This window comes from Xiphophorus maculatus, chromosome 15 (assembly GCF_002775205.1).
Source record: "Xiphophorus maculatus strain JP 163 A chromosome 15, X_maculatus-5.0-male, whole genome shotgun sequence".
NCBI lineage: Eukaryota > Metazoa > Chordata > Actinopteri > Cyprinodontiformes > Poeciliidae > Xiphophorus > Xiphophorus maculatus.
The window spans coordinates 12936425-12961760 of record NC_036457.1 but is presented as its reverse complement, the minus strand read 5'-3'; the positions used below and the strand labels follow the sequence as shown (position 1 = coordinate 12961760).

Sequence of the window (25336 nt, the reverse complement as noted above, 5' to 3'; positions counted from 1 at the left end):
TGCTTTGTTTGTTTTCAGAACTTCAAATATTTTCATTCTGAGCATTCAGTACACGACTGGGATTATTAATTTGCAGTCATGTGAACACGTAGTAACAGAAGCTGCTTTAAATTACTGAGAACCAGGGCCATTACTGAACTATAGGTTTAAAATCTGTTGTGTGTTTTGTAGATTTTATGATTATATTCATTGTAGAACCTTGTAGAACCATTGACAGGAAAAAAAGCTAACCTGTCATTACCATGTCCAGTTATATAAAACAATTGTTTTTAACATTGTGTTTACAGGCACTTGTGTTTAGCCCATTCATTCATTTAGGCAGAATCCCCTTACAAATATATCAAAGACAGAAACATGTTAGGAAAATTCATTTAATGAACACTTTAATTGTAATTATGATGGTCCAAAACTATCTTGGAATCTGAAAGTCAAATAAGAACATTTTATTTGCTCCATGGTTAACTCCATTAGGTTTACACAGAAGAGAGCAGCAAACTGGGGACTTGGCTGTAGAGATGTTAAGGCTTTATTGCCGTAATTTACAGGATAAAGCTTTTACGTCCGTTTTTGTTTTACTGTTAAAGGAGCCACATACATATTTCTGACAAAGTAATACCAGGGTGTAAATGACCAAAATAAACTAAATTTGATTTTCTGTATCTCATTACATTTTCTGTGTAATGAAATAAAACACAAATAACTTAACTTAAAAGCAATTTTACTCCTTTCACTTTACTCTTATGTGGAACTTTTGTTCGGTCATAATACATTTAAATTAGTGCAATTTTTGTGCCCATGACACATTTGTAAGGCAGTGTATGTGATGCTCTCTGTAAAACAGCCACACTTTGTTTTTTCCATGGTGTGCTGATCTCCTTCTACTGATTCATTTTTAAAAAATTAATTATTAGTTTACTATATTTTACAGTTGTGCTCATCTGTTACAGAGTAAAAGCATTTTAAAATAGTAAAATCAAAGCTAGTGTAAAAAATAAAATGCACTTGACAGCAAAGCAATTATTGTGAAATATTGTAATCTGCATTTATGCAAAAATAATCTTTACAGTAATGTGTGATTGAATACAATTCTTATGAGCTTATTACAAGAAGAAACACAAGCCAAATTTTTAAAAAAGACAGCAAAACAATACAAGGTCATCTCATGATGCAACAACTAAGGAGACATATCAGCAAAATTGGGAATATTTTTGCATGAAACTTTGCCTGTAATGCTACGTTTGAGTTGATAAAATAATAGATCTGTTCATCCATGATGATGAGATAATATCAAACCAGCACAATTTAACAGGGATTGGAGGGCAAATATGGACTTAAGACTGAAAGATAAGAAAAGTTAAACTTATATGTCATGACATGTACAGCACAAATATGGAAGTCTGTCCACAGTGGAGTGCATGTTTACTTTGACATTTGGCAGTGTAGAGAGAAGGGGAAAGACAAGCTGTCAAAACAACTGGAGCACCTAATCCGAGGATTAAAATGATCCATACAGCCTTTGTTTGTCTTCGTCTGTAACAAAATGCAGCCTCAATAGAACTGAAGAGTCCAAGAAATAGACCCAGAGACAGCTTGGGAAAGCCAAAATGTCCCAAGTTTAAATCATGACCACTAGACCGACTGCATGCACAGAAAACAAATAAACATGAAATATTGAAACAGGATTATTTAACTAGATACGGGTAGCTACAAATTATTTAATTCTGACATTTAGTAAACCTTTTGAGCTTGTAAGATTAGATTTTTTTTTTAGCATTTGGTCATAACATAGACATAGACAAGCACCCAGGCGAATTCCTGGTTTGTTTTAGGCTACATTAAGTCTTCCCTTCATCCAACCAACCGTCATTAGCAGCTGCTGACTGATGCAGACGCTAACAGAAAGTATGCACACAGACGCTCGCTCACTTAAACAAGGGTGTAAACAAAAGCTGTCTTGTAGTGAAGCACCTAAACATTTACCTCCATCCATTGCACTGACACTTTTAAAAGGCCACTGATGAAAATGCTGCTACGTGGTTCTCGAGTTAGCAGGGACATGTGCTACAAGCATCGTTTGCCGACACACCATGTTAAGCAACAAAACCAAACGCAAACGGAACCCAGGCAAAGTTAGTCCTCCATGATTTCATCTCTGTAGCTGCAGCATTGGGCCCTTTTCAGATCCGGTGAATGGGTCAGCGAGGCGGCATTCACTAGGGCTGAAGTTTGGCAAAACTCTGGAGTTGTCACGAGAAAGGAGGTGATGCAATGCAGGAAGTTATGCACGTGTAAAGATGGGCTTGATCTAGCACTCTAAATTCTGGGGGGGAAAAAAAGAAAAGAAAATCACAAATACAAAATCCCAACATTATTTTCAGATAGTCATTATTTTGTTACCATTCGGGGCAGAAACTGAAAATAATAAAATGTTAAGTATGAGTAGTAAGAAGGTTTTGGGTAATGCTTGGATGTAACATGTGATGCGTGGATAAACATGAATTTTATGCTTGGAAAAAAACAAAAGAATCAGAACTGTAATTTATCTATGTTTATACTGGGCCAAAACCGTCAGGTTCAAATTACTCAAAGCTCCTCAAAATTGAGATTTTTTTTTTTTTTAATTAAAATCACACAGGTTTGCTTAATGTTTCCCCTCTGAGCAACAAATAAAACACACATTTTTACAAAACAAGCAAAGTAGCCTAATTTCTCTGGAAAGGGGATCAGCAAATCACTGAAGATCTGAAACATAAACTTTATCTAACATGTTTGCCTTGAACAAAAATAATAAGAAACAGCAAACAATTTCATAATTTTTTTCAGACTGATCAAATTTGTAATTGTAAAGACCACTTTTCAAGTACGAAAGTTGTGTTGTGATGTTGTGCATCTAAACATCTTTGGAGAGTATATAACATAAATATGAATGAAGTCAAAAATATAGATGAAACGTAAGACGAGCGCTGACTCTCGTGATTTGTTGAAATTTATACTACTGCTTCTTCCTTTTCCCTCCTTCCCCACTCACAAGAGAATAAAAAGCTGATGCCTCTGAAATGCCAACAGGCGATTCACCAGTATAACCACAAACTAAATTGGGGGAGGGGCTATGAACTGCTGATCAAGCAATGTTGTGAAAGAGAGCATATACTAATTGAAGAAGTAGATTTCTCAGTACACTGAGTGATTTACAGTGCACCACAGAGACAAATTATGAGAAATTATGAGACATTTTTGTTCGAGCTGCATCTTTAAAATTATGTTCAAAATAGCAGGCGTACAAAATAAAATTCACATAAAAAAACAAAACAAAAATAATTTATGCATTTAAAAGAAATTATATGAAATAATAATAAAAAAAACCCATTATAAACATCCTTCATTATATATGAACATAAACTCACTGTCTTACTGAGTGGAGAACTGAGTCCAAGGAATGCAAACACAGTGTTGTTCTCCTTTGACTGGAAGAAATCTTCGTAGTCCTGAGATGGAAGGACAAAATGTTGATATTTAGTGAAATGCAAATTTATTTTTCTAAATGTTGAAAGATGTTCGCTTGGTTCTCCGTAAGGACGACTTCCTCACGCATTTGCTAATATAATTTACCCAGAAGGCACCGCAAAGTAATGTTGGATTACCTTAGCAAGCGAGAGTGATGGCAGGCAGAGCTGATAATCCGCCCCATCCATGAAACTGGATTATGAGGGGATTACAGAGTTGCGTGAGATCTTAGATGAGAACATATCCGACTGCTCTATCTCATTTACTAACATAGGTAACCTTGAAGGGAAAACATCACTATATTTTAAAGAAAAAAATCTGCCTGATATGGCAATGTAAAAACAGATTGGTCCTATCATGCCACTGTCTGCCTATTGCTGCAAACAGGAAACAGATTGAGGAAAGATACTTTAATGAGAATAAAGCTGAATACATGTGTGGCCTCTTATTGGCAACACATTTGTGAATGTGAAACAATCTCACCATTTGAATTAGTTTGTCTAAAGCATGTAAGCCAAATGGAATCTTGATTTGAAGGGAAGAAACATGAGGGACAAGGAGACAACACAGTGCAAGCCACGGCTTTGACAGAATCTTGAATTTTGCTCTCAATCAAAAGTTTCTGCAAGGAGCATTTACTCATGTTATTTTCATCAAATATAAAAAATGATTTCATAATCTGAAACATCAAAGGGTGACAAAAGAGCAAAAAACCAAAGGAATCTGTAGGGAGGCAAACACTTTTTATACAGAACCGTATACTTGTTCTGTAAGTTTAACAGTGGAAATAAATGCAACAATCATAAACAACAAGTCCAGACAAAATTAGAAAGTAAAACATTTGATATATGCCTTTTAAACTTTCACTGAATTGCACAAATGCACACCTGTGTCATAGCTGTTTTTATACAGAAATGCAGCATTTAAAAACACAGCAGTCCATAAAAAGTAGAGAAACAAACATTTTATCTTTTAATTCTGATTCTCTGTTATGTTTTGTGTTAAATTTCACTAAGCAAAAGATTATAACAAAGTGTGCCATGTTCAGGAGTAACAACATGTGGAATTGCTGCCTAAAAAGAAAAAGATTTATGGTTAAACTTCACCTCGCAAAAACTTGGAAGTTTGAAGAACTGCTGATACTGTGGTGATTATTAAGATATAGAAACTGATATTTATCTTACACCACAGTAGCGATCCTCATTGAAGATCTGTGGAGGCAGTGGATTGCCTTTCTCTGGTTTCTTTTCCTTGGGGATGTTGCGGTACATCCAGAGCCTCTGCTCCTCCAGCATGGTAATGTCGACTTCCTGGAAGTTAATTCGATTTGCCTCCAGGAAACCCACAACTGCCTGCTGATGTTTCTTTACCTAGACAGGTCAAAAGAGGGAGGCTAAATGATTCGCTTTTAAAAGCACCTGAAATATAGACACAGTACTTAATAAAACCAGTATCAGAGCCATTACAGGAAATACAATACACTGTTTTACAACCTCATAAACAACACAAAAGAATGAAAGAAATTCCAACTCTGCCTCTCAGCCCACTGAAAGTTTATTTCATTGCTCACACAAAAACATGCTTTGATATCTACACTTGCAGCGCATTAACGTCATATGGACTCAATTTGCACTGTGAGCATTAAGAACTATTATTAATTCATGGAGAGGTATAGGTTTGGAATCTCGGATCTGAAATCTTTTAAGCTTGGCATGAGTCTCTTCTTACTCCACACAGCAATTAGCTAAAGGCATGCAGTTTAGGATATGATTTAAACATAATATTTGATTTTGTTAATATGTCTGTTTCGGCCATAACTGGGTTGTACGGAATGACGGGTCTGATTGACAAACCTCAGTGAAGCACTGTTTTACAAGCCCCCTGAAACAACAGAAACATACGCAACAGAGTAATGCTCAGAGTGGAAGAGACAGCTGGGATCTGGAGTGGATACAGCTGTTCCCTATGGGGCTGACCTCTGGGAGACTGTGCACCTCTCAGGATGTATGACAGCATTTGTTAACTTTGTGGGAAAGAAACATCCAAAGATATATTTAGAGGAAAAGAAACCTCCCACACTTGAAACATCCATTACACACACAGTATAGGCTCACAGGGCAATTGCTGCAAACTTGTTTCTTCCTGGAATTATCTTTTTTTTTCTTCACTTTGAATATGATTCTTTTAGTCATTTCCAGTACCTTGTTATGCTTTTATTATACATTTTCAGTTTCATTTTTTTTCTCTTCTATTTTACTTCCATTCTGTTGAGAGTTCGCCTGTGTAGGTCTAAAGTGATTCATAGTGTTCCAGATTAGATTTGGAGCTCTTGTTTTTGTAACCCAAAGACAATATTCCATATTTCTACATATTAACATAAAGCGGGCTCAGTTAGCTCATAGACAGTCCATGATGAAAACCTTGAAAACGTCTGAGCTGTGTCCGTTAAAGAAACTGAACTGCATTCCTCCCCCAAAAAAATCTTGACACTGAAATGTTCATTTGTACCCAACACAGATGACCAGAATGTTATTGAATTAATTAAAACAGCACATTGTGACTCCTTAGTCTTGTTTGTTCAGGTTTTTTGTGCAGTAACTGTAAGAAAAATTTTTATGTTTTAAATTCCAGATTAAGGTTCCACTAAACAGAAGTGAATGCATGTAAACCTCATTCAATTCAAACAAATTTGGAAAAAAGACTTTAGTCCAAAGGGACGTGAGAAACTGATAAAGACTACTGCTGAACATGGTTCTACAAGCTATTCAATCATAGAATGTACCATGGCTTCAAAGCAAAATGTCTCTATTAACTTAGATTTAGATTTTTTTAATTATCTTTCTATACCTAACATGGTAAACTACAGGGTGGGGAGGAATGCTTTCTTTTTACCAAGATAGAATATACTTTAAAGAACAAATAAAACTAGTAACGTTTTATGATACATTCATGCACAAAGCCTAAAGAATTTTGAGACAAATATGGATGACTATATTTGTTGAAGATTAAATGACAAATCGGTACATTTGTGTGGCAGCGTGCATCATACTGTATGTGGGAATTTACATGCTATTTTAGTAGTGGTAAGAATCACAAAGGGGCTTTTGTTCTCGCTTAAAGACAATAAGGGATTGTTCTGTGTGGTCAGTTATAGACAGACTGCAAATAATCCGTTATCTCTTAAAGGTTCTTTTTGTCTGGTAGGAAAACAAAAAACAACAAAAAAAAAAACACAGTTTTATCTGGACCACTGGAGTCCATCTGGCCAAAGGTTAGAGCTTCATGGAGAGCCAGTGTTAGAAGATCGCAGTGTTAAAATGATAAGGTGAAATGTAGGGCGGCTCTAAATATTGAATGAATAAAGTGCTTCTGATTAGTGTCAGCAATAGCATCAGTGGATGAATTAAGCTTTTTTGTTTGGGCTTATCAAATATATTATAAAATATACAGACACAAAAGGATACAAAGACAAAAATGATCACATATTGGTGTCAAAATTCTTAAGAGATTTTTTATTTTTTTAAATCGATTAGCTAAGTGATAAAAGAAAAATAATATTTTATTCACTGACCGGTAAAAGAAAACTACCAATTAAAAACAGTCTCATGCCAAAGGATTCATGCCTCTTGAATTTGTTCACATTTTCTAACCTAAAACAAAAAAAATATCCATGTATTTTATTTGGATTGAAGGCATACATTACAACCAGCGGCTCAAGATTACTTTGCAAATCTAGAGACTACATTTCTGCTCATCCTTCTCGATCTTAGTAAGACTGGACTGAGAGAGTCTCTGTAAATGACAATTTTGAAATATTGCCAGATATTCTCAATTGGGCAACAGAAATTCATAATGCTTGAGTCAATTTCTTTGTAGCTTTGAGTGTATGTTTAGAAGTTCAATATTGGTCGTGTCTGACTGAAACTTCTTCTATGTTTGCTCTGTCCCCCTACATGGCTTGTGACAAAGTGAAAACAGGACAATGAGTTTCTTTTGACACTAGAACAAATTTACAGACTGACCAACTAATAGTTGTAAATTCATTCTCCCACTTGAGCTGCACGTCTTCGCAGCTCATCCAGAGTAACAGTAGGCCTCTTGGATGCTTCTCTGATTAATGCTATCCTTAACCCAGTCATTATGTGTCTAGTTAGATCTTGTCAGGATTTTACCTGTGACAGTGTTAAATGTCCAAAGCGTGGGATATTATTTTGAGAACCAAACACTGTTTTAAGCTTCTCCACAAATTTATCTCTGACTTTCTGCTGTGTTTCTTTGTTTTCATTTTCCTGTTTGTCATTTAATTTCTGTGCTGAGAAAAGCTACACACAGTTTGACTGTGTTGATATTAATGGTTCAGCCTGTAAGCTAACACAATGTGAAAAGGTTCAAAGGAATTCTTTAGTAAGGCACAGCACAAAGCCTTGCAAATGTAGCCAATTTGGTACATTGGCTACATTTGGTGCCAATGTCAAAATGTTCAATTTTGACATTGAACATAAAGTTATTTCTGAGTATGAATATAACTGATGTGACATAAAAAATGAAATTTGATGTTTTTGCCACCTAAAATAGTAACTGAACAATACATTCAGATTATAGATAGATAGATAGATAGATAGATAGATAGATAGATAGATAGATAGATAGATAGATAGATAGATAGATAGATAGATAGATAGATAGATAGATAGATAGATAGATAGATAGATAGATAGATAGATAGATAGATAGATAGATAGATAGATAGATAGATAGATAGATAGATAGATAGATAGATAGATAGATAGATAGATAGATAGATAGATAGATAGATAGATAGATAGATAGATAGATAGATAGATAGATAGATAGATGTGGAAAAAACTCATCTCTATTTATTAGACTAGATTTTTTTGCATGTCCATGGAGCCTTCATTCATATCAATAAAATAAATTTTTGATTGGATTCAATAGATCTTTGTAGTGAAGAGAAGAAGATAACCTAATTTGCATATGATCTATTCTCTGCTGATCATTTCCACCCCATTAATCTGCTTGTGTTAAACTGATTATGCTACTCTGGGGTCAAACTTAGACCCTTTTATAACCTATTTTCTCTGTGCTTGCCTGTTTTTTTTTTTTTGTTGCACTTTTGTATTTGAGTGCTTTCCAGACTTTCTATTACTGCCCTTCAAGAACAGTCTTTACTTTACAGTCTTCACTTTACACCAACTGAGTGGTTGATTAAATCAAAGCCATTCAGAATGAATAACACTCACATCAGCTCTGCCTTGCACTAGCTGACCCAAATGGTGGAGTTACTTGAGCGTACATGAAAATGTGCGAGACCAAAAAGGAAAAGAAAAAAAAAAAAAAAACACGAAAAAACAGAGACTCTGCACTTTGAATGTATGTGTGATGAGATTAAAAATAACTCTTTTGTAAACATTCACAGATTGTAGAGGCCCATTTTGAGGAGCTGAGCATGATAAAATAAATATATTACTCATCTGTACCATTACCTAACTCTTTGAGTATTCATGCAGGAGTGCTGTTTGATGATTTTTCTACTAACACTCATATCAGCTCTGCCCTATTTTAAAATGATGTGTCAGTTGTTTGCCAAGTGGCTACAACACAAAAGCTACATTTGATGCCCTGTTTGTGTACCATTGCTAAATCATTATGGTTTAGAAAATTTAAAGCACCCCATGTCACTGAAACTGTTTTTTTAATCTTTTCTCCAAGTCCAAATCCCAAAAATACAATGATTCAAATTTTCAACAAGATATTAGAAAGTACTGCTAGATTGTGGTATTACTTATAAAAATGCATTTGTGCACCTTTCAAAGAAGATAATATAAGTCAGTTAAAATGGTTAGATTTCATCCTAGACGGAGCAGCAGACACTGCTGGTGTCTAATAGAATTACACGGGGAAATAAACGGGTTGAAAAGAACATTTCGTAGAGGTTCAGCATTAAAAGGCCTTTATGGATCAAAAGGCGGAGAAGCAGATATAGGAATATGGTTACTGCTGAAGATAAAAGGATGGATGGGAAATAAGGGGGGTATCGTGTAGAATTTCATCGTCTTGACCATTCTTACAACAACAAAGCAACACACCTTAATTCTCATTTTCTCTTTTAAATCTTGTGTGCACCTCTTTAGAAGTTCAGTGTCTTTACGTTTTTGTTCCAAGTTCTTCAGATTAACTTTTTTTTTAATCAGAAGGTATCCCAATTAAGAACAAGGATCAATTTCCAAATTTATGATTTAATTTATTAAGGGCAAAAGAGTATCAAAGCATGACCATATGAGAGCATATGCTTTTGACGTCACACTTTAAATAAATCATAGTAATGTTATCCTTTTGACTTGGTCATGTAATTTTGTGCTAGTGTGCAGAGTTGTTTTAACTTTGAGTCAAAAAGCGTAAATGCTGTTTTATTATTATTATTACTATTATTAATATGTTTTATTATTATATAAGAGATTATCTCACCTGTTAGAATAACGCTGACTACTTTCACCACTTGGCGTAACTGACGCTCATTATCAGTTACATAATTCATCATATAGGCAGCAACGAAACGTTTTAAGATTTGCAAAGCCCTGTTTCTTTAATCACCTGTCAGCACGTTTCATCACACATTTGCAAACACTCACCGCGATAGAGCCACTTGAGGAAGCGACGTAAACCTTGATGACCATAATCCCAAATTATCGCCAGCGGTCGACTAATGGTTTGTTGTTGCCGAACAACGTTTTTCGGTAACTTGTGCAATTTTATTCCTCTCATAAAATGACAAAAACTTGAAAACAGACGAGGCGCAGTGTGCTTCAGCAGAGAAAGAACACGCTGCACCGATATTTAAACTGAGCCATGATAATACAGCAGCCAGTGACGCTCTTTGAATACATGCAACATAGATCAAGCTGGACTTTACACTTCCGCCATATCTTTCAAAACAAAATTCCGGAATTAAAGGGCCACGTGGATTTTATAAGATGATATGTTTTATTTTTGTAATTGGGCACACTTCATGTAGTTGCTGAAATGCTTATGTGAATTGATACAATGTAGTTCCTCAAAAATATCAAATGTTTGAGAAGCTTAAATTTATTCTGAAAGCAAGCCGATGATTCCGGTTTGTTTTTGAGTATGTTAAGCAACTTAACCCAGTTTTTTAGGTAAAGCAGAGGGGAAAGTTGTGCTCTCTAGGTTTTATGCCCTGTTTGAAATGTAATGCACTGCTTAATCTGTTTACATCCATTGTATCAGAAAACGTAACAAAAACAACCAACCAAAGGTGGTTAATTGATCTATTTTTTTAAAAACCACACACACAAAATATTTTACAGGAGTACAATTAACACAGTTGATCAAAACTTCATCAAAAATTACATTTGATTTAATTTTATTTTTATTTAAAAAATAATACAAAACTAAAATCAAAAGCACACTGAAGAGAGGTACAAAACCGACCAATTTTTCTTATCGACCCCATACACTTTGTTGTGGAAAAAACTATTTTACCAAGCACTGTCAGGTGAAATCACTCAATCAGGTTTATTCATATATCGTGCACAATACAGAGAGCTTGTAGGACAATCAATAATGAAGCCAATCAGAGACAACACATGAGTTTTATACCAAAGATAAGGAATTCAAAACAAGGGGTGAGACAGTCTGGTTCTGATGCAGCTGTAGAAAACAACTCTCAGCCTTGTACATGTAACAAAAATAGTTCTTTTGGCGAGAGTTCACAAGCATTTCACATGGTCAGCAGATGTTAACTTACAGTAATTTTCCACCACAACTTCAACATTTGATAGCAAATAACTCAGTTGTAGCTACTGTGTTTCCCGCATTGTACTCAAAGTGCAACACAATCTGACAATTTGTACTTTAAATACTGAAACTTATCAAAAATATCTAATATCTGATTACTCTATTTGCTCATGTAATGAGCAAATATGTTTTATGGTGAAAAACAAATATTTGAAGCTACAGAAGAGACAGTCACCCTACAGTCACAGTATCCTTTGATAGCAGTCTAACAAGACGAAAAATGGGCCAGTTCTTAGTTTTTCTTTATCAGGCGTTTTATTAATTTCAAACACAAAATGAAAATGAATCTAAAGTCACATTTCCTTTGGTCAGGTTTGTTTTTCATGGTTTCTGATGAGAAACCAGAAACTAGACTCTTGTGTAGTGTATAAATCCTAGCCTGCATAAATCTATTTATGCAGGTCCATAGCCTGGGGACCTGCATGAAGTCTACATTCTCCCTGTGCATGTCTGAGTTCTCTCCGTGTAGTCCAGCTTCCACCCACAGTCTAAAAACTACTCCACTAACAACATGTAAAATAAAAAAATAAAAAAATAAAGGTTTTGAAGCGTTATTCCGTGGTCAGATGTTTACTTCAACTAAAACTACTACTAGGTGGAAGAACAACAGCGCCTCTCTGGTGACTAAAGGTGTTGCAACAATTGCTGCGGTTGCCATGGCACAGCGTCAGCGGTTGCACTGAATCATGGGGATCGAAAGATAAAGGTTACGGTTTGGCGTCTGTGCTGTCGCTGTGTTTACGCGGATGATTAAAGGGAAATATATTTCAACGACCAGTCATTACAGCGTAGTTTCTGGGAGAGCGGAGAGAACGTTTTCTGTTTTAATTACGGATAAGTCGGCTAAAGCTCGAACTAGCTTGCTACTCCTAGCTAACATTAGCGGTTTGAATCTACAATGAATCTGGTCCCAGCTATGAAGTTTGGTCGGAGCGAAACAGCAGAAAAATAGCGGAAATAAACGAGCAACAGGCAGGTGGGTACTACTAGCATCCCAGCGGTAAACGCAGCCTTCAGTTTTCACCTACCTGTTGAATGTAGGTGTATTTGTTTTAGCCCCGATACAAGGAGCAGCTCTGCCCCAACAAGCACTATTAGCTCTCTAAATGGGTTTACTAATGTTCTGCTGCTAATAATGTGTTATTTTTTTACTTCGTGTCTTTATGTAAATGTGTCTTATTTGATTTATTATACCTTTCTTGTAAGAAGGCCCCTTCAGTTATAGAGAAAATTTGTTTAGTTACTGTTACTTGGCATGGATTGTGTCAACAGTCCACCTGCCAATCACTCAAACTGCAATGATCCGATAATTTTGTGTCACAAAGAACTGTACTTAATTGCTGTTGTGTGTAAGATGATGCCTTTTAATTTTGTTTTGACCAATTTTTAAACACAAAAAGGGAATAAAAAGACAGCCCAGTATAATGGTTGTTAAAAAAGATAAAGGAAAGAAGAGGCTAAAAACAGCAGAAATGACCTGGATGTGACACATGGGGTGAGTGTAAAATCTCATTGTTATTTAAGAATATTGACTCTAGAGTGATTGCACATCTATTATGTTGCATATTGTATAAACATGCTTTATCATCAGAAAATCTGCTGGATAATAAGGCCTGTGCTTCATGTTGTAAACAAATAATTTCTTCTATTTATGTTTGTATGTTGCCATAGATACGTCTCTGTGCTTCTAAAGAACTAGAGAAATGCATGACCTTTACATTTAATTAACACTGATTAGTTTTCCTAGGCACACATTATTAAGTGGTACATGTCAAGCAGTCATACAATTTGTACAGGTAAACTTTATTCCACTAGAATTATATATTTTAAGATTTATTTTTCCTATTTATTTATTCATTACTGCATATGTTTTTTTTCTCTTTCTTTTTGTTTCTGCTTTAGAGCATTTTACCTAATATTCGTATTCTTTTTTTTAATTTTTGTATTTGTATCTTTTTACTTTATGGTCACTTTGCTGTGGTTACACAATATTTTTCCTCTGTGGGATGAAAAACTTTTATTAAATAAAATATTATTCTATTCTATTCTATTTTATTCATTAATCTTGAATAAAATAATAGTTGGTGCTGGTCTCACTATTATAAAAAAATAGAGGGAAAATAGAAAATTGTCTGACTTGCATAACTATATTTAATGTCAATAAAATAATGTGACTTAATGGGCTAAAATGTATTTTTTATTAAGTCTGACCTTGTTTTGTCTAAATTACTGCATGTAAGTACTTCCAGAAATTAATATTTACCTCTTAATTAACTCACTAAGGAGATGGGAGTAGTACAGTATTATTTGCTCCAAACATAGAGATGTTGATCCTTAAGCTTAATACAGTCTCATGGAAACTTTAATCTCATGTGTATTGTTGCTTAGTGATCAAGACACGTAATACTGAAAACACTAGTGAAACCAGTTGGCCTACCAGAGCTTATTATAAACTTCAACTAAATGTAAGAGTGCGTAATTTAGTATTGCAATACAAGCGTTAAGGTTAGTTTTCCACTCTTATTTTTAACAAAGACTCTGCATCCTTTATTATTGCTACAGTTTAAGTATTTCTAACAAAACTTTGTTTGTTTTTTTTCTCACTTAAGATTCAGCACACATTATCAAACAGACAGCATGGAAGAATCAGAAAAAGTCCCTGAAGCGATTGAGGACAACCGGATTCTAAGTCGCCAGTCCCGTCGGAGCACAAATAAAGAGTCTCCAGCATCATCGGGGCAGAGGCACAGAAAGAACCATCAGGGAAAAATTCACAGAGAAGACACGATGGTTGAAAGTGTCGACAGCAGATCAAAAACAGGAACCTGCCGATCCGATCCAGATCGAGACCGGATTTCAGATGGAGAGGGTCGGAGAAGTGACGGGTCACTATATTCTGAGGACTATGAGAACGCTACACAGTCGGAACGCTCACTTTCACCTTTCTCCCAGTCACTCACTCCATCTCCAGTTCTACAGAGAGGTTGCCAGGCAAAGCAGATTTCTAGAAGTCCACTACACAAACTACGTACGTACATTGTTATTTTTTCAATTTTGTATCTGTTAATTGTCAGATACAGTACATTGTAAAACTATTGGAACACCATAATCTTTTAATGAAATTAAATTACACGCAGGTGGACTCTATTTACTAATTTGGGGACATTTAAGTGCAGATTGGTTGCACTCAATTTTATGTAGAGGTTTCAGAGTAGAGGAGGCTGAATAAAAGTACAACAAATGTTTCAGAGTTTTCATTTTAAAAAAGATGTAAAAGTCTTTTTTGTGTCCATTTTACAGGAATGCACTACTTTGTGTTGGCTTATCACATAAAATCTTGTTGAAGTCTGTGATTATAACGTGACGAAAATGTAGACTATGAAGACTTTTGCAAGACTCTTAACCCGATTCGGGCTACCAGATCGCCGGCGATCTGAGATGCATACATATTTTTCAAATGCCGGTAGAATTCGAACCACGTAAGGTAGAGCAATTTTTTTTTTTGCATATTAAACTGTAAGAATTGCGCTTCCTTTTCCGACCCTAAACATCCCCCCCGAGTTGCTGTGCGCGCGCAGACGAGTTCACAGATTTATAGTAAAAAGGATGGGTCCACAAACATGATGTGGCATCCATCCCTCTATTTGTAGATCAGCTCGGGTCTGGCCAATCACTTCCTGTGTTGTTCTGACGTTGACAGAATGAAATACTACGAGATTTCATGAAATGTCACATGACTTCAGGTGAGATTTCATGAAAGTCATTTCCGTTTCCTGCACGTGCTATTTGGCTCTGCTCTTGCAAATGTCTGTCATGTGGACAGACATTTTCTCATGTGAATACACAAAGACTGACACACTTTCATTTAAATGTTTGTATTTTATTGTTGATGTACAATGTGCAATGTATCTTCTGCACTTCTTTTTTCTGATTGCACTGATAAAAGCATTTTTTTTATTTTCCCTCGTTTTATTGTTTTTAGAAAATTGGCTGTAACTTTGAAACGAAGCTTTGAAAAAACTCCAAATAAATTGTGTTTGGTTTAGAAGGCTTGTGTGCAACTTTTTTGTATTGGGAACTTTGGTAAATAAAGTTAGGAAACTCTTCATATTTACAAAAATATGTCAAAAAAATTATAAACGGATGGAGTTCTTGTTATTGTTTTGCAAATTTTCTATTTTTAATCAGTTATTATTGATAAATGGCATACAAACTTGGAAAGGAGGACTTATAAGGATTTTATAGATGTAAAGAACATTGGAGTGCTCCTAATAATGACTCTGCAGCATCCAAAAATGTAAAAAGATGCTCATGCGGACTTTTATAATGGTAGTCCTAGAAGGGTTAAGTAAATAACACATACCAATTTATTCGTTTTTGTCCAGATGATGGCAGTATAACCCCAATTTTAACATCTCAGTCTTCATCTAGAACAGAACCAGTAATAAGTTGTTTTAATTGTAAATTAATGATTGTAATCATAATAATGCTGTTATTCAAGCTTCATTTGGACATTTAAAAAAAAAATCTAAGTTCAAAGACGTTGCATTGATGAATGGCGTTAAACTTCAACCAATTAGCATGCCTTTTATGTTGACAACCATCTGTTTGTTTTGTTTTTTTGGCAGGTGGGGTTGGGCGCTGGAATGCATCTCGGCCACAGCGACCTGGAGGCCTTCCTGTCACACAGCACCACCGCAAGGGAAATCGGTCTCAAAGCAAAGAGTCTACACCGCCTAAAGACCTGGATCTGGTGACCAAGCGGATGCTTTCAGCCCGCCTACTGAAGATCAATGAATTGCGGAACTCTCTTGCTGAACTAAAGCAGCAGAATGATGAACTGAAGAAGGAAAATAGAACTCTCAGACAGGTAAACTTGCTTTCTGTTAAAGTTAACAGGTTTTTTTCTTAAGTAAATAATTTCATCGTGTAATAAGACTTCCTGTGACAGTGTCAATAAGTACCGGTAATCATAATGTTACATTTACAAGTTAATTTTTAAATCGTCCTTTTCTAACTTCAGCTTCAGGTACGTCAGGAGAAAGCCCTGCAGCGCTATGACGACACAGAAAGTGAGATTTCCCAGCTCCTGGCGCGCCACTCCAATGAGATCCATGTGCTACGGGAGCGACTGCGGCGCACTCAAGAGCGGGAACGGACAGCTGAGCGGCGGTTAAAGGAGAGCGAGGAGCAGTTGCATCGGAGCCAAGCCACGGTCACGCGACTAAAGAAGCTGGTGGACCAGCAAGAATTGGGGACCAGAGATAAGCTAAGTCGTAGCTTTGAAGAGGAGAAAACTCGGGCCCAAGAGGCACAACGTAAAGTCAAGGTAAATTCATCCATGGTTATTTTTTGTTAGATTTCTATTACTATCAAATAGTAACATATTTAAACTGCGCTGCAAACTGCACATAATGTATTAATGCATTCATGCCACTGTTCAAAGTTTCATTGTAATGTCAAGTTGGTTGCTTTGTTTTCTTTTGGCGAGGTTGGTGTGTAAAGTTTTTTTGTGTGTGTATTTCAAGGACTTGGAGCGCAGCATTGAGCTGAGCAACAACAGTTTTCAGAGGCAGCTTGCTGCAGAGAAGAAGAAGACTATGAATTCTCAGGAGGAGGTGAAGATTTTGCAGGAGGAGCTGGACCGACTGACCAGTAAACTCAAGGTACAGCATACAAGTATGCTTTATTCAGGTTCTTAAGCAGCCTTGAAGACTTTGAGCAAAGCTTTGTTGCATCTTGTGCACTGTGAGATTTTTTTTTCTTTGATCAGGAAAAGGAAAGAGAGCTAGATGCTAAAAACATTTACTCCAACCGTTTGGTAAAACCAGCATTACGGAAAGATGGTGAAAGTAGTACAAAGCAGAAACGTAAGTCACTGTTGCGCAAAAAGACAGATTAACAGAGGTGGTTTATGAGGGATTTCCTTTTAAATATGACCATCATTACATGATATCTGTTTTTATCTTGTTTAGTCACAGTACTTTACAGCACCAAGGCAGTACAAACTGAAGACAAAATGTCAAGTCAGGATTTCCCCTCTCCACCCCCTGCCATCAGTGACACCAATGAGTACAGCGGACAGTCAGCTGGCGAATACCTGTCTTTGAAGGTGCCTTGTTCATCCTTTACTTTTCTGTCAGGGTTACTGTTTGAGTGCAGTTATTTGGTTAAATTCACATCTTTCATTCTGTTTCTGACATTTTGTCATCCAGGATCTTAACAGGGTGGACAAACCAGCAGAGTCAAATAAGGTTTCTCAAAAAACCGATGAACACAAAACGAGAGGAAGGCATGAGGAGGAATTGGTGAGGGAACAGGAGACGCAGCAGAGAGAGGGACTCAACCAGGAGCTGAATGTCCTCAAAGAGAAGCTGAGCAGACTAAAAAATGGTAAAAAGAAACTAAACGGGAACAGGAACAGTCCACATATGTTGCTTTTATCTTTGCATAATCTATGTGAAATACTAAGTCATGGCTTTAATCTTAACCTGACACATTATATCTGCAGACATAAAGAAAGAACAGGAAGAGGATGAGGATAGCAAGACGTCAAATTCCCTGTTCAGCCAGAAAGAAGAAGACAACTACTGGAAGCATGGCCACGTCCAGGAGGAGGTGGCGCGATGGAACAAAGAATCTACGTCCAGTCAGCAGGCGACAGAGGAAGCACGTCGAAAGAAAGAGCAGCTGTTGGCTAAGATGCGAGAAATAGATCGTCAAAACCAGGAAGCACAGGACTCTGTGTTCATTGAGTCACCTCTTTCTGAATCCAGAAAAATTAATAACGTCGCTTCTCCACATCCACCTGAGGATAGAAACCGTAACTTTTCGGTTTTCAACCACTCTGAGTCAGAGGAGACAAGATCGATGCTGGCTGGAGATAGAGAAGATGGAAGGAGGAGACAAAGTGTGGAGCATGGAGGTTTTACAGCTGGGAGGAGAGCATTGCGGCCCCATACCTCCAGTGATGACCTGGCATTTGGAAGGTACGCACCTTCGTTTGGACACTTAGCGTCCCGGGTTTCCCCTCCGCCAAGCGACAGCAAAAACACTGCATTAGAAGCCATAGGACTTTTTAATGTTGGAATGATGGTAATGGAGAAGGAAACAGAAACGAAAACAGAGAAAGACAAGAAATCAAGCCTCATGGAGCAGCTGTTTGGTGCCCAGACCATTCCTGCTGGTGACAGTTTCAGTGCTTCCAATAAAATGAAGGTGCTTAATAGCCCTCCAACAACCAACGGGGTACGTTCAAGACGGGAAGGTTTACATCGCTTCAGTTCGGGTTCCTCTACACCTCCACCGTCTTCCAGTATCATCGACAAGGCTCTAAACGTTGCAGACAGTAAACCTGCCATCCGTGCCATCCCCTCCTTTGATGACGACATAGAGGAACTCACTTTATAAATAAATATTTCAGTGGCAGCCAGTGAGTGCATTCTTTAACCAGGATATAACTCAGGTTGAAATAATGATGAAGGGGACTCTTTTGTTTCTCGTCAAATGATGCGCAAAACATTTTTTGTGCAGAACCAGCTCAAATACAACATGTCAAATATATTCACACTGTATTGACTGCCTACAGTGTCAATGTAAGCAGTCAATAATGAAATATAACACTTAAACTTTGGGGTTACATATGGGATTTCCTTTTATTCTGTGCATTTACTGACATTATGAATTTTTAGTACACTTTTTCATCTTGGCAACCTGATATTTAGATCAGTTGTTTGGTTGAGGTGGGCCGGCCTTCACTCTGTCCCACTAGTGGATCTGAATGAGGTCTCCTAAACAAAATTATGTAATATTATCATTATTATAATTATTATTATACATCTGTTCTATAGATGGATTTTTAGTCTTTTGATAGGTTAAAATATAAGAATATATATTTGAAATAGTTAGACAATCAGTATGTTTAGAGTGCTCATGAGCATCTATAAATGTTTTTAGTGTATTGGTGTTGTATGCCCAGCTGTAACAGAAACATTATGACTTTTGTTATGGCTTTCTTTATCCTGCACTGATTCCAAAGGCACAGACAACCAGCACTAACATTCTCATTTTGGGGGATTTTTTATTTTATTTTATTCGTTTGTATACTTAAAATTATTTTTGATCTTGCTATAATATAAACCTGTCAGGGACTACAGATGATAATTAGCCTGTTGGCTAAATCTTGTCACATTTTCAGGGTCTGTCCATGGTAACAGATGTTCATATTTAAATACATAAATAAAAATCCACCATTTATACAGCAACATTGCACACAAGTGTAAGCACTCTCAGCCTGTCTTTAATTGAAATTTAATTTTACTTCATTTGTCAGGTATTTATAGGCTATTTGGTACATTTTTGTGAAATTGTTTATTCTTGTAGATTGTGATATATTTTTAAATAATTCCTGAACAATAAAAATGGCTTGACAGTTTTGACATTGTTTTATTTATTCATTTTATTAAAGTTCATCCATAGGCTTTTGTTATATTACTTTACAATTTTGCCTGCTTATCGGACTGTGGCGCTCTTGGAACGTCATCCACGAAGCGGGAAGCTGCGGTGTCTGGAGCGTCTCCGAGCAACCACGGCCTGACGCAACTATTCCCGCCCCTCTTCCGGTAGCTCCCCGATCGGATTCGGCTGCTCCAGTCGGAACAGCGGTTCTTGTGGGCTTCACCTCTGCAGTTAATGAGCCACTTATGCGATGACGAGCTGATATGCGGCTGCTCGGACTTTCAGACAAGGTAATTTCTGCACTTTTCGTATTGCGTTTGCATCTCTCAGTGTGGCAGAAAAGCAAAAAAAAAATAAAATAAAGAGTCAAGTTACTGCTCTCATATAAAATAGCCTTTGTGGAAATATTTTTTGGATCTTAGATTGGTGATGTTCCAATGTCTGCTGATGCACTAGACGTCAAATAGACGTTCAAAAAATAATCAAAATGAATTTTTGTAATTTGTTAGTTTATTACCAAACTTTAAAATGAACTGTAAATTATGATTGTTATATATATGATGGAATTTGATTTACATACATCATGTAATACTGGTAGAGTTAAAGCAAAATATAAGTTTTTTTTTGTGAATTGGCATTCCTCTGGAATTATGCTAAAACTGTTTCTCAAAATAACAAAAATAACAATATATTTATTTCTAAACATTGGCATATTTGTCTCATTTATACAATTAGTACAATAAACTGAAAACACATATAATATCTATAAATTAAAGTGAGAGTCTCATGAAGCTTTTGTCATAGCAATGGTATAATTTGGTATACCATTGTTGTGGTAAGCTGACAATGGTATACCATGACAACCGTATACAATTGAGCTTGCCAATGCCGTTGGCATTGAGCTTTATAAAGAGCTTGCTTTTCTTATGTTTTTTGAAAACATTCTCATGTTTTCATGTAGTATACGCTCTGAAATTTGAAACCTCTCGAGGACATAATAACAGGCAGGTTATGGAAAACATAACACGAAAGCCTGATTGGTTTCTGGCAGTGTTTGTTGTGCAGACATGACTGCAATGTTCCAGATACGGAAGCCAAACTTTACAAGCTGCTTAGTCAGGCCAGGTTTTTCCACAAAGTACAGTTAATAATATGGTAAAATAAATTTAAAACCAGAGTAACCAGTCTGATGGTTGATTATGACATTTGGCATAACAATGGGTTTTCCAACCCATATACAGTATTTTATAATAAATCTGCAAAAAGGCTGTAATTTCTTACAGAGATCCTAATGTCTGTTCAAAAACTAGTAGAATTCAATAGATCAGTTAAGATTTTTTTTTTAAAGTAATTTGAAACCTTTTGTTAGTATGAGCATGTTATGGACTATTTGCAAATCCTCCTTGCTCAGCACTTCCTGTTCAAATTTTTAATCAACTCATTAGCTTGCACTCACAGCCTTTACAAATGTTTCAAAAATGCATGCTTCCTGTTTTGGGACTCTTCTCTAACAGTGTTGTCTCAGGGGCCACATTGATTCCTGTCGAGACTAAGAAGCGGATCCATTTGTAGGTATTCATAAGTCAGCTGCTCTGCACAGTCAGAGGTCTAATCTGCCATGCAGGAAAGCCAAGTCGATCATTAGATACAAGGACAGTGACTTCACTGAAGGTTTGTTGTTACAACATTTGAGACCACTTTGCAAGAAAACAAAAAAAGTGGTAGATCTGCTTTTGTGCTTTAATGTTTGCACCACAATGAAATGGAGAGTGTACATTGTTTGCTTCACATAATTTTTGCTTTGGAGATAAATGACTGTAGCAATGCTATTCTCTTGTGTTGACTGTAGGATGCAGATTGCTCTGTAAAAAAGAATTGATCCTAAGATATCCTTTTCCATTCTGATGATTATCGAAGTACTGATGTGTTTGATGAATCCGCTCAACCCTTTGCTGTAGGTTGTTTTTTTATCTCCTATTCACAAAAACGTGTATTTGCAGTTCAGAGAAGATTACTTTTGCATTTTAGATCATAAAAACAATTCAGTCAGCAGCTATGAAACTTAATAATTGAGCTTAAATTTAAATTTCAGCATACAGAGAGTATGGTTGTAGCCTTTACTGTTAATTTACCCCCCCTAAAACCTAGATAATGGATGTATTTAAATATGACCAATTTAACAGATTCTGTTTGAGCTCTAATTAGCTAGTTTTTATGTGATCACATTGCTAAAAGCATTCACTGCCTTCTCCAATGCTAGTGCTAATAAGAAGACTTTATGCTTTAATGCTTGTTGGAAATACCAGGCAGCCCATAATGTACATACACTATTTTTCGACATGCTTTAAATTACTGCTGATTTACATTTCTTTGGGCTTTCTAAAAGTTATTAACAGAACCTCATCGTTTTCAGAAAAATGACTTTGAGAAATCAGAATTGTCTACAACAATAACGGAATGGAACATTAAATTGAATCTTTAGGCATCTTGTCTAGATCAGCAGCAAACTATGAAGAAATTAGAGATGATGCAGTTATTCCATTATCCTACATTAGATAACAGACCCCTTATTATGAGTTTGTGGGTTTGTTTTTTTCTATCTTGCTGTATAAGCCAGTAGGATTATATTACTTCTCTGACCACAGCATAATTGAGCTTCAACTGTTTCACTGTTGCATTAAAAATCCCTTCAGGATCATCATCCCTACGTTTTAGACACGAGTGACTCTAAGGCCACCGGCCATAGCTCCCTAGTTCCCAGTAACCTGATAAGACTGGTTGATGCAATAAACATTGCGGACAGGAGGTGGAAAATTGCTGATTCATTAGAAGACTGTGTGGTTGCTTTGGAGATGACTTGTTTCTGTGAAATTAAAATCCTGGTGGTCTGATACCCCCAGTGGACTTAGCCTTAGTTTATTCCTGTTATTAACTAGCTGTTAGGCTTTAGGGTGATTAGCTCATCGGTTTTGTCTCCTGCCTGTGGCAGATAGTTGCCATTGGTTTTCAGAGTAAACAATGCATTTGTAATAAAACTCTAGCACCAATCAAGATGGTAGGGTTTTAGTTTTAACAGTTTATTGTGTTTTTTTTGCATTCAGCAGACTGATGATGGACGCCACTTCATCTCCACAGATTGTGGAGGAGGCAGAGTCTAGGAGCAGTGTAGATCTTCATGGAGATGACGATCTATTGACGCTAAAGGCTTTGACTGAAAAATTAAGACTGGAGACCAGGAGGCCGTCTTATCTGGAGTGGAAAGCTCAACTGGAGGCAGAAAGCTTCAAAGATTCACAGACTGGAAAATTACAGGTTCAGGAGGACCGGGATGGGCAACCAGCAGTCACGTACAAAGAGGCTGCAGCAAACTCGGATAAAAGTCAGCGAAAGCAACCCTCAGGTGTGCTGAAGGGCTTTGAAAACATCGACGAAGCTCTCTCTTGGCTCAGAAAAGAACTGGTGAGCTGGTTTAATACTTGTGATCGTTGGACATATTTGTTTTGGTTCCACATTTCACAGAAGTACTGTGCAACATTTGAGATTCAAACGCAAACCTTTTCTTTTGCTACTTAGCCAATTAGAGGTTAACAAAGCTCACGCTGTCCAATTAGTGGCCAGAAGAATGCCATTCAGGTCAGACAGTGTGATCGATTGTGAATCTGACAATAGAATTACAGATTTTTCTGCAAGTGTAATCATCTTTACTCTGCTCAATTACTCTGCATATTCAGCCACGGCTCATGAGCTCGGATCGAGCAAACAAAGAGGCACTTATGGAGGCGGACTTGCACAGTATGGGGCTGCAAACATATTGCACAAGGACCCCAGCGGATTGTGATCTTTGTGCAGAAGGAGGGAATGAGCAAAAAACAAGAAGTTTGTTTGTGGACGTCCCACTGTGAGCTTTCCTTTTAGATGCTGCTTCACAATAAGGACCACACACGGAGATCTGAGGTCAATAAAGTCCATATAAGCAATGAACATCTTGTTACATTTCAGTAAGTGCCCTAAAAGTGCCTTAAAGGAAGGCTTGTGCACTCTAAAACAGCTCTAATGCACTGTTGTGACAATGAAAACAACAGAAATGTCCAGTGTTCTGATAGAGTAATTGCCTCTTGTCTCCTCTTGTTTAGACAGATATGCGCTTGCAAGACCAGCAGCTGGCCAGGCAGCTCATTCGACTCCGGAGCGACATCAACATGCTGAAGATCGAGCAGACGTGCCACCTGCACCGTCGCATGCTCAACGACGCCACCTTCGGCCTTGAGGAAAAGGACGAGCTGTCCGACCTGCTGTGCGAGTGCCCCGTCACCCCAGGGCTCGGGCTGTCGGCCCCCCTGAGACTAATCGGGGTCACTAAGATGAACATTAACTCTCGAAGGTTCTCACTCTGCTAGGTCAAACTTTGTGAAAAGTGACTATAAGAAATCCTTAAAAGCTTGCTGAGGACTAGGTTTGAGTCATGTAAGTCAACAGATTGTGTGTTTGTCATTAAAGTTCCTTGCAAAAGCATTGATGCCCCTTGACCTTTTACACATACACAAAATGCAGTGGGTGGAGAAACATGATTTGCATTAAAGTCATGGGAGACATTATAGAATTTATTAGTGATCTGTCCGACAGGGAGAATGTAGAGCAAAAACAGAAGTGGGCCCAATACAGAGCCTAGATGAATACAAGTGGAACCTGACATGATGGTGTTTATATGGACACCCAGGATTCTGTTTTCAAAAAGGTAATTTTTTAAAATAATTTAGAGGGCTCAACAATATAAAAATTAAAATTCTCCTTATTAGTCTTATTGTAATTTGTTGTCTTACTAGACATAGCCTGTTTCTTGTAAATTTATTGATTTAATCATGTAATCAGCTAGAATAATTTCAATTATTTTGGGTAGACATAGCTCTGGGAGGCTTTACTGTTGAGTTAGTGCTGCTATATATTCAGAAGTGAGCAAAATACAGGATAAGGAAGCTTTAATCAGGTGCTTAAGTATTGATTCAAAAAACTGCAAACTGAAATACAGAAGTACAAAAGTACAGGTTGTTTTCATCTTTGATTTCTGGCTTTAAGCTATCTATTGATTTTTGAGTTACTAATCAGGAGACAGAGATGTTGCACAAAGCTGATGGGAAGTCATCAGAAATAAAGGACCTGAGACTGAGGCAAATAGTATCACATCAATTTCACAATGAGGCTTACTCAAGAAAAACAGGGCTTACTTTTACCACAGGATTTTCAAAAATAGATCAAAAGCCAAGAGTTCATTTTTCAGAAACTCTGATCTGTTTTCACAAACCTTAATTTATTCCGTTAAGTTTCGGAGAGCTACATAAATTGCACCCTTTGTTCAGATAATCTTTGAATAACTGTCCTCTGTGCTTGCAGACTGAAAGCAGAATTAGGCAAGAGCAAAAGCAGCAACAAGTGGACACCATTCTCTAATCCTTGAATCTTTCTGTCCTAAAAGAGAATCCCATAAAGAATTTAGTAGGTGTAAAGATTTTCATGTATGACCGACACCTCTTTTTAAAGTTAA

The 25336-nt window shown here is 36.8% G+C and overlaps 3 protein-coding genes across 6 annotated transcripts; 2 read left to right on the top strand and 1 right to left on the bottom strand.

The window, feature by feature from the left end:
* Positions 1-355: 355 nt before the first annotated feature.
* LOC102221559 (SH3 domain-binding glutamic acid-rich-like protein 2) lies at positions 356-10394 on the bottom strand. Of its 2 annotated transcripts, none has more exons than XM_023347224.1 (4): positions 10155-10394; positions 4689-4874; positions 3405-3485; positions 356-2320 (listed from the first exon to the last, which is right to left on the bottom strand). In XM_023347224.1, exons 1-4 carry the CDS (start codon positions 10197-10199, stop codon positions 2306-2308), a joined length of 327 nt encoding a protein of 108 aa, XP_023202992.1. In that variant the 5' UTR covers positions 10200-10394; the 3' UTR covers positions 356-2305. The 2 variants fall into 2 exon arrangements, with proteins under 2 accessions (XP_023202992.1, XP_014324705.1); XM_014469219.2 differs by having other exon boundaries at positions 3413-3485.
* Positions 10395-11993: 1599 nt separating this feature from the next.
* Positions 11994-19774, top strand: LOC102221304 (lebercilin). Of its 2 annotated transcripts, XM_023347255.1 has the most exons (10): positions 11994-12316; positions 12741-12835; positions 13950-14368; positions 15969-16210; positions 16364-16669; positions 16869-17006; positions 17114-17210; positions 17316-17452; positions 17556-17733; positions 17852-19774. In XM_023347255.1, the coding sequence occupies exons 2-10, from the start codon at positions 12831-12833 to the stop codon at positions 18748-18750; spliced, it is 2421 nt and encodes an 806-aa protein (XP_023203023.1). In that variant the 5' UTR covers positions 11994-12316; positions 12741-12830; the 3' UTR covers positions 18751-19774. The 2 variants fall into 2 exon arrangements, with proteins under 2 accessions (XP_023203023.1, XP_014324707.1); XM_014469221.2 differs by having other exon boundaries at positions 11994-12835.
* A 200-nt stretch (positions 19775-19974) lies between these two features.
* Positions 19975-24296, top strand: fam167a (family with sequence similarity 167 member A). Of its 2 annotated transcripts, none has more exons than XM_023348066.1 (3): positions 19975-20087; positions 22902-23256; positions 23931-24296. In XM_023348066.1, exons 1-3 carry the CDS (start codon positions 20032-20034, stop codon positions 24192-24194), a joined length of 675 nt encoding a protein of 224 aa, XP_023203834.1. In that variant the 5' UTR covers positions 19975-20031; the 3' UTR covers positions 24195-24296. The 2 variants fall into 2 exon arrangements, with proteins under 2 accessions (XP_023203834.1, XP_005800285.1); XM_005800228.2 differs by having other exon boundaries at positions 22899-23256.
* Positions 24297-25336: the final 1040 nt, after the last annotated feature.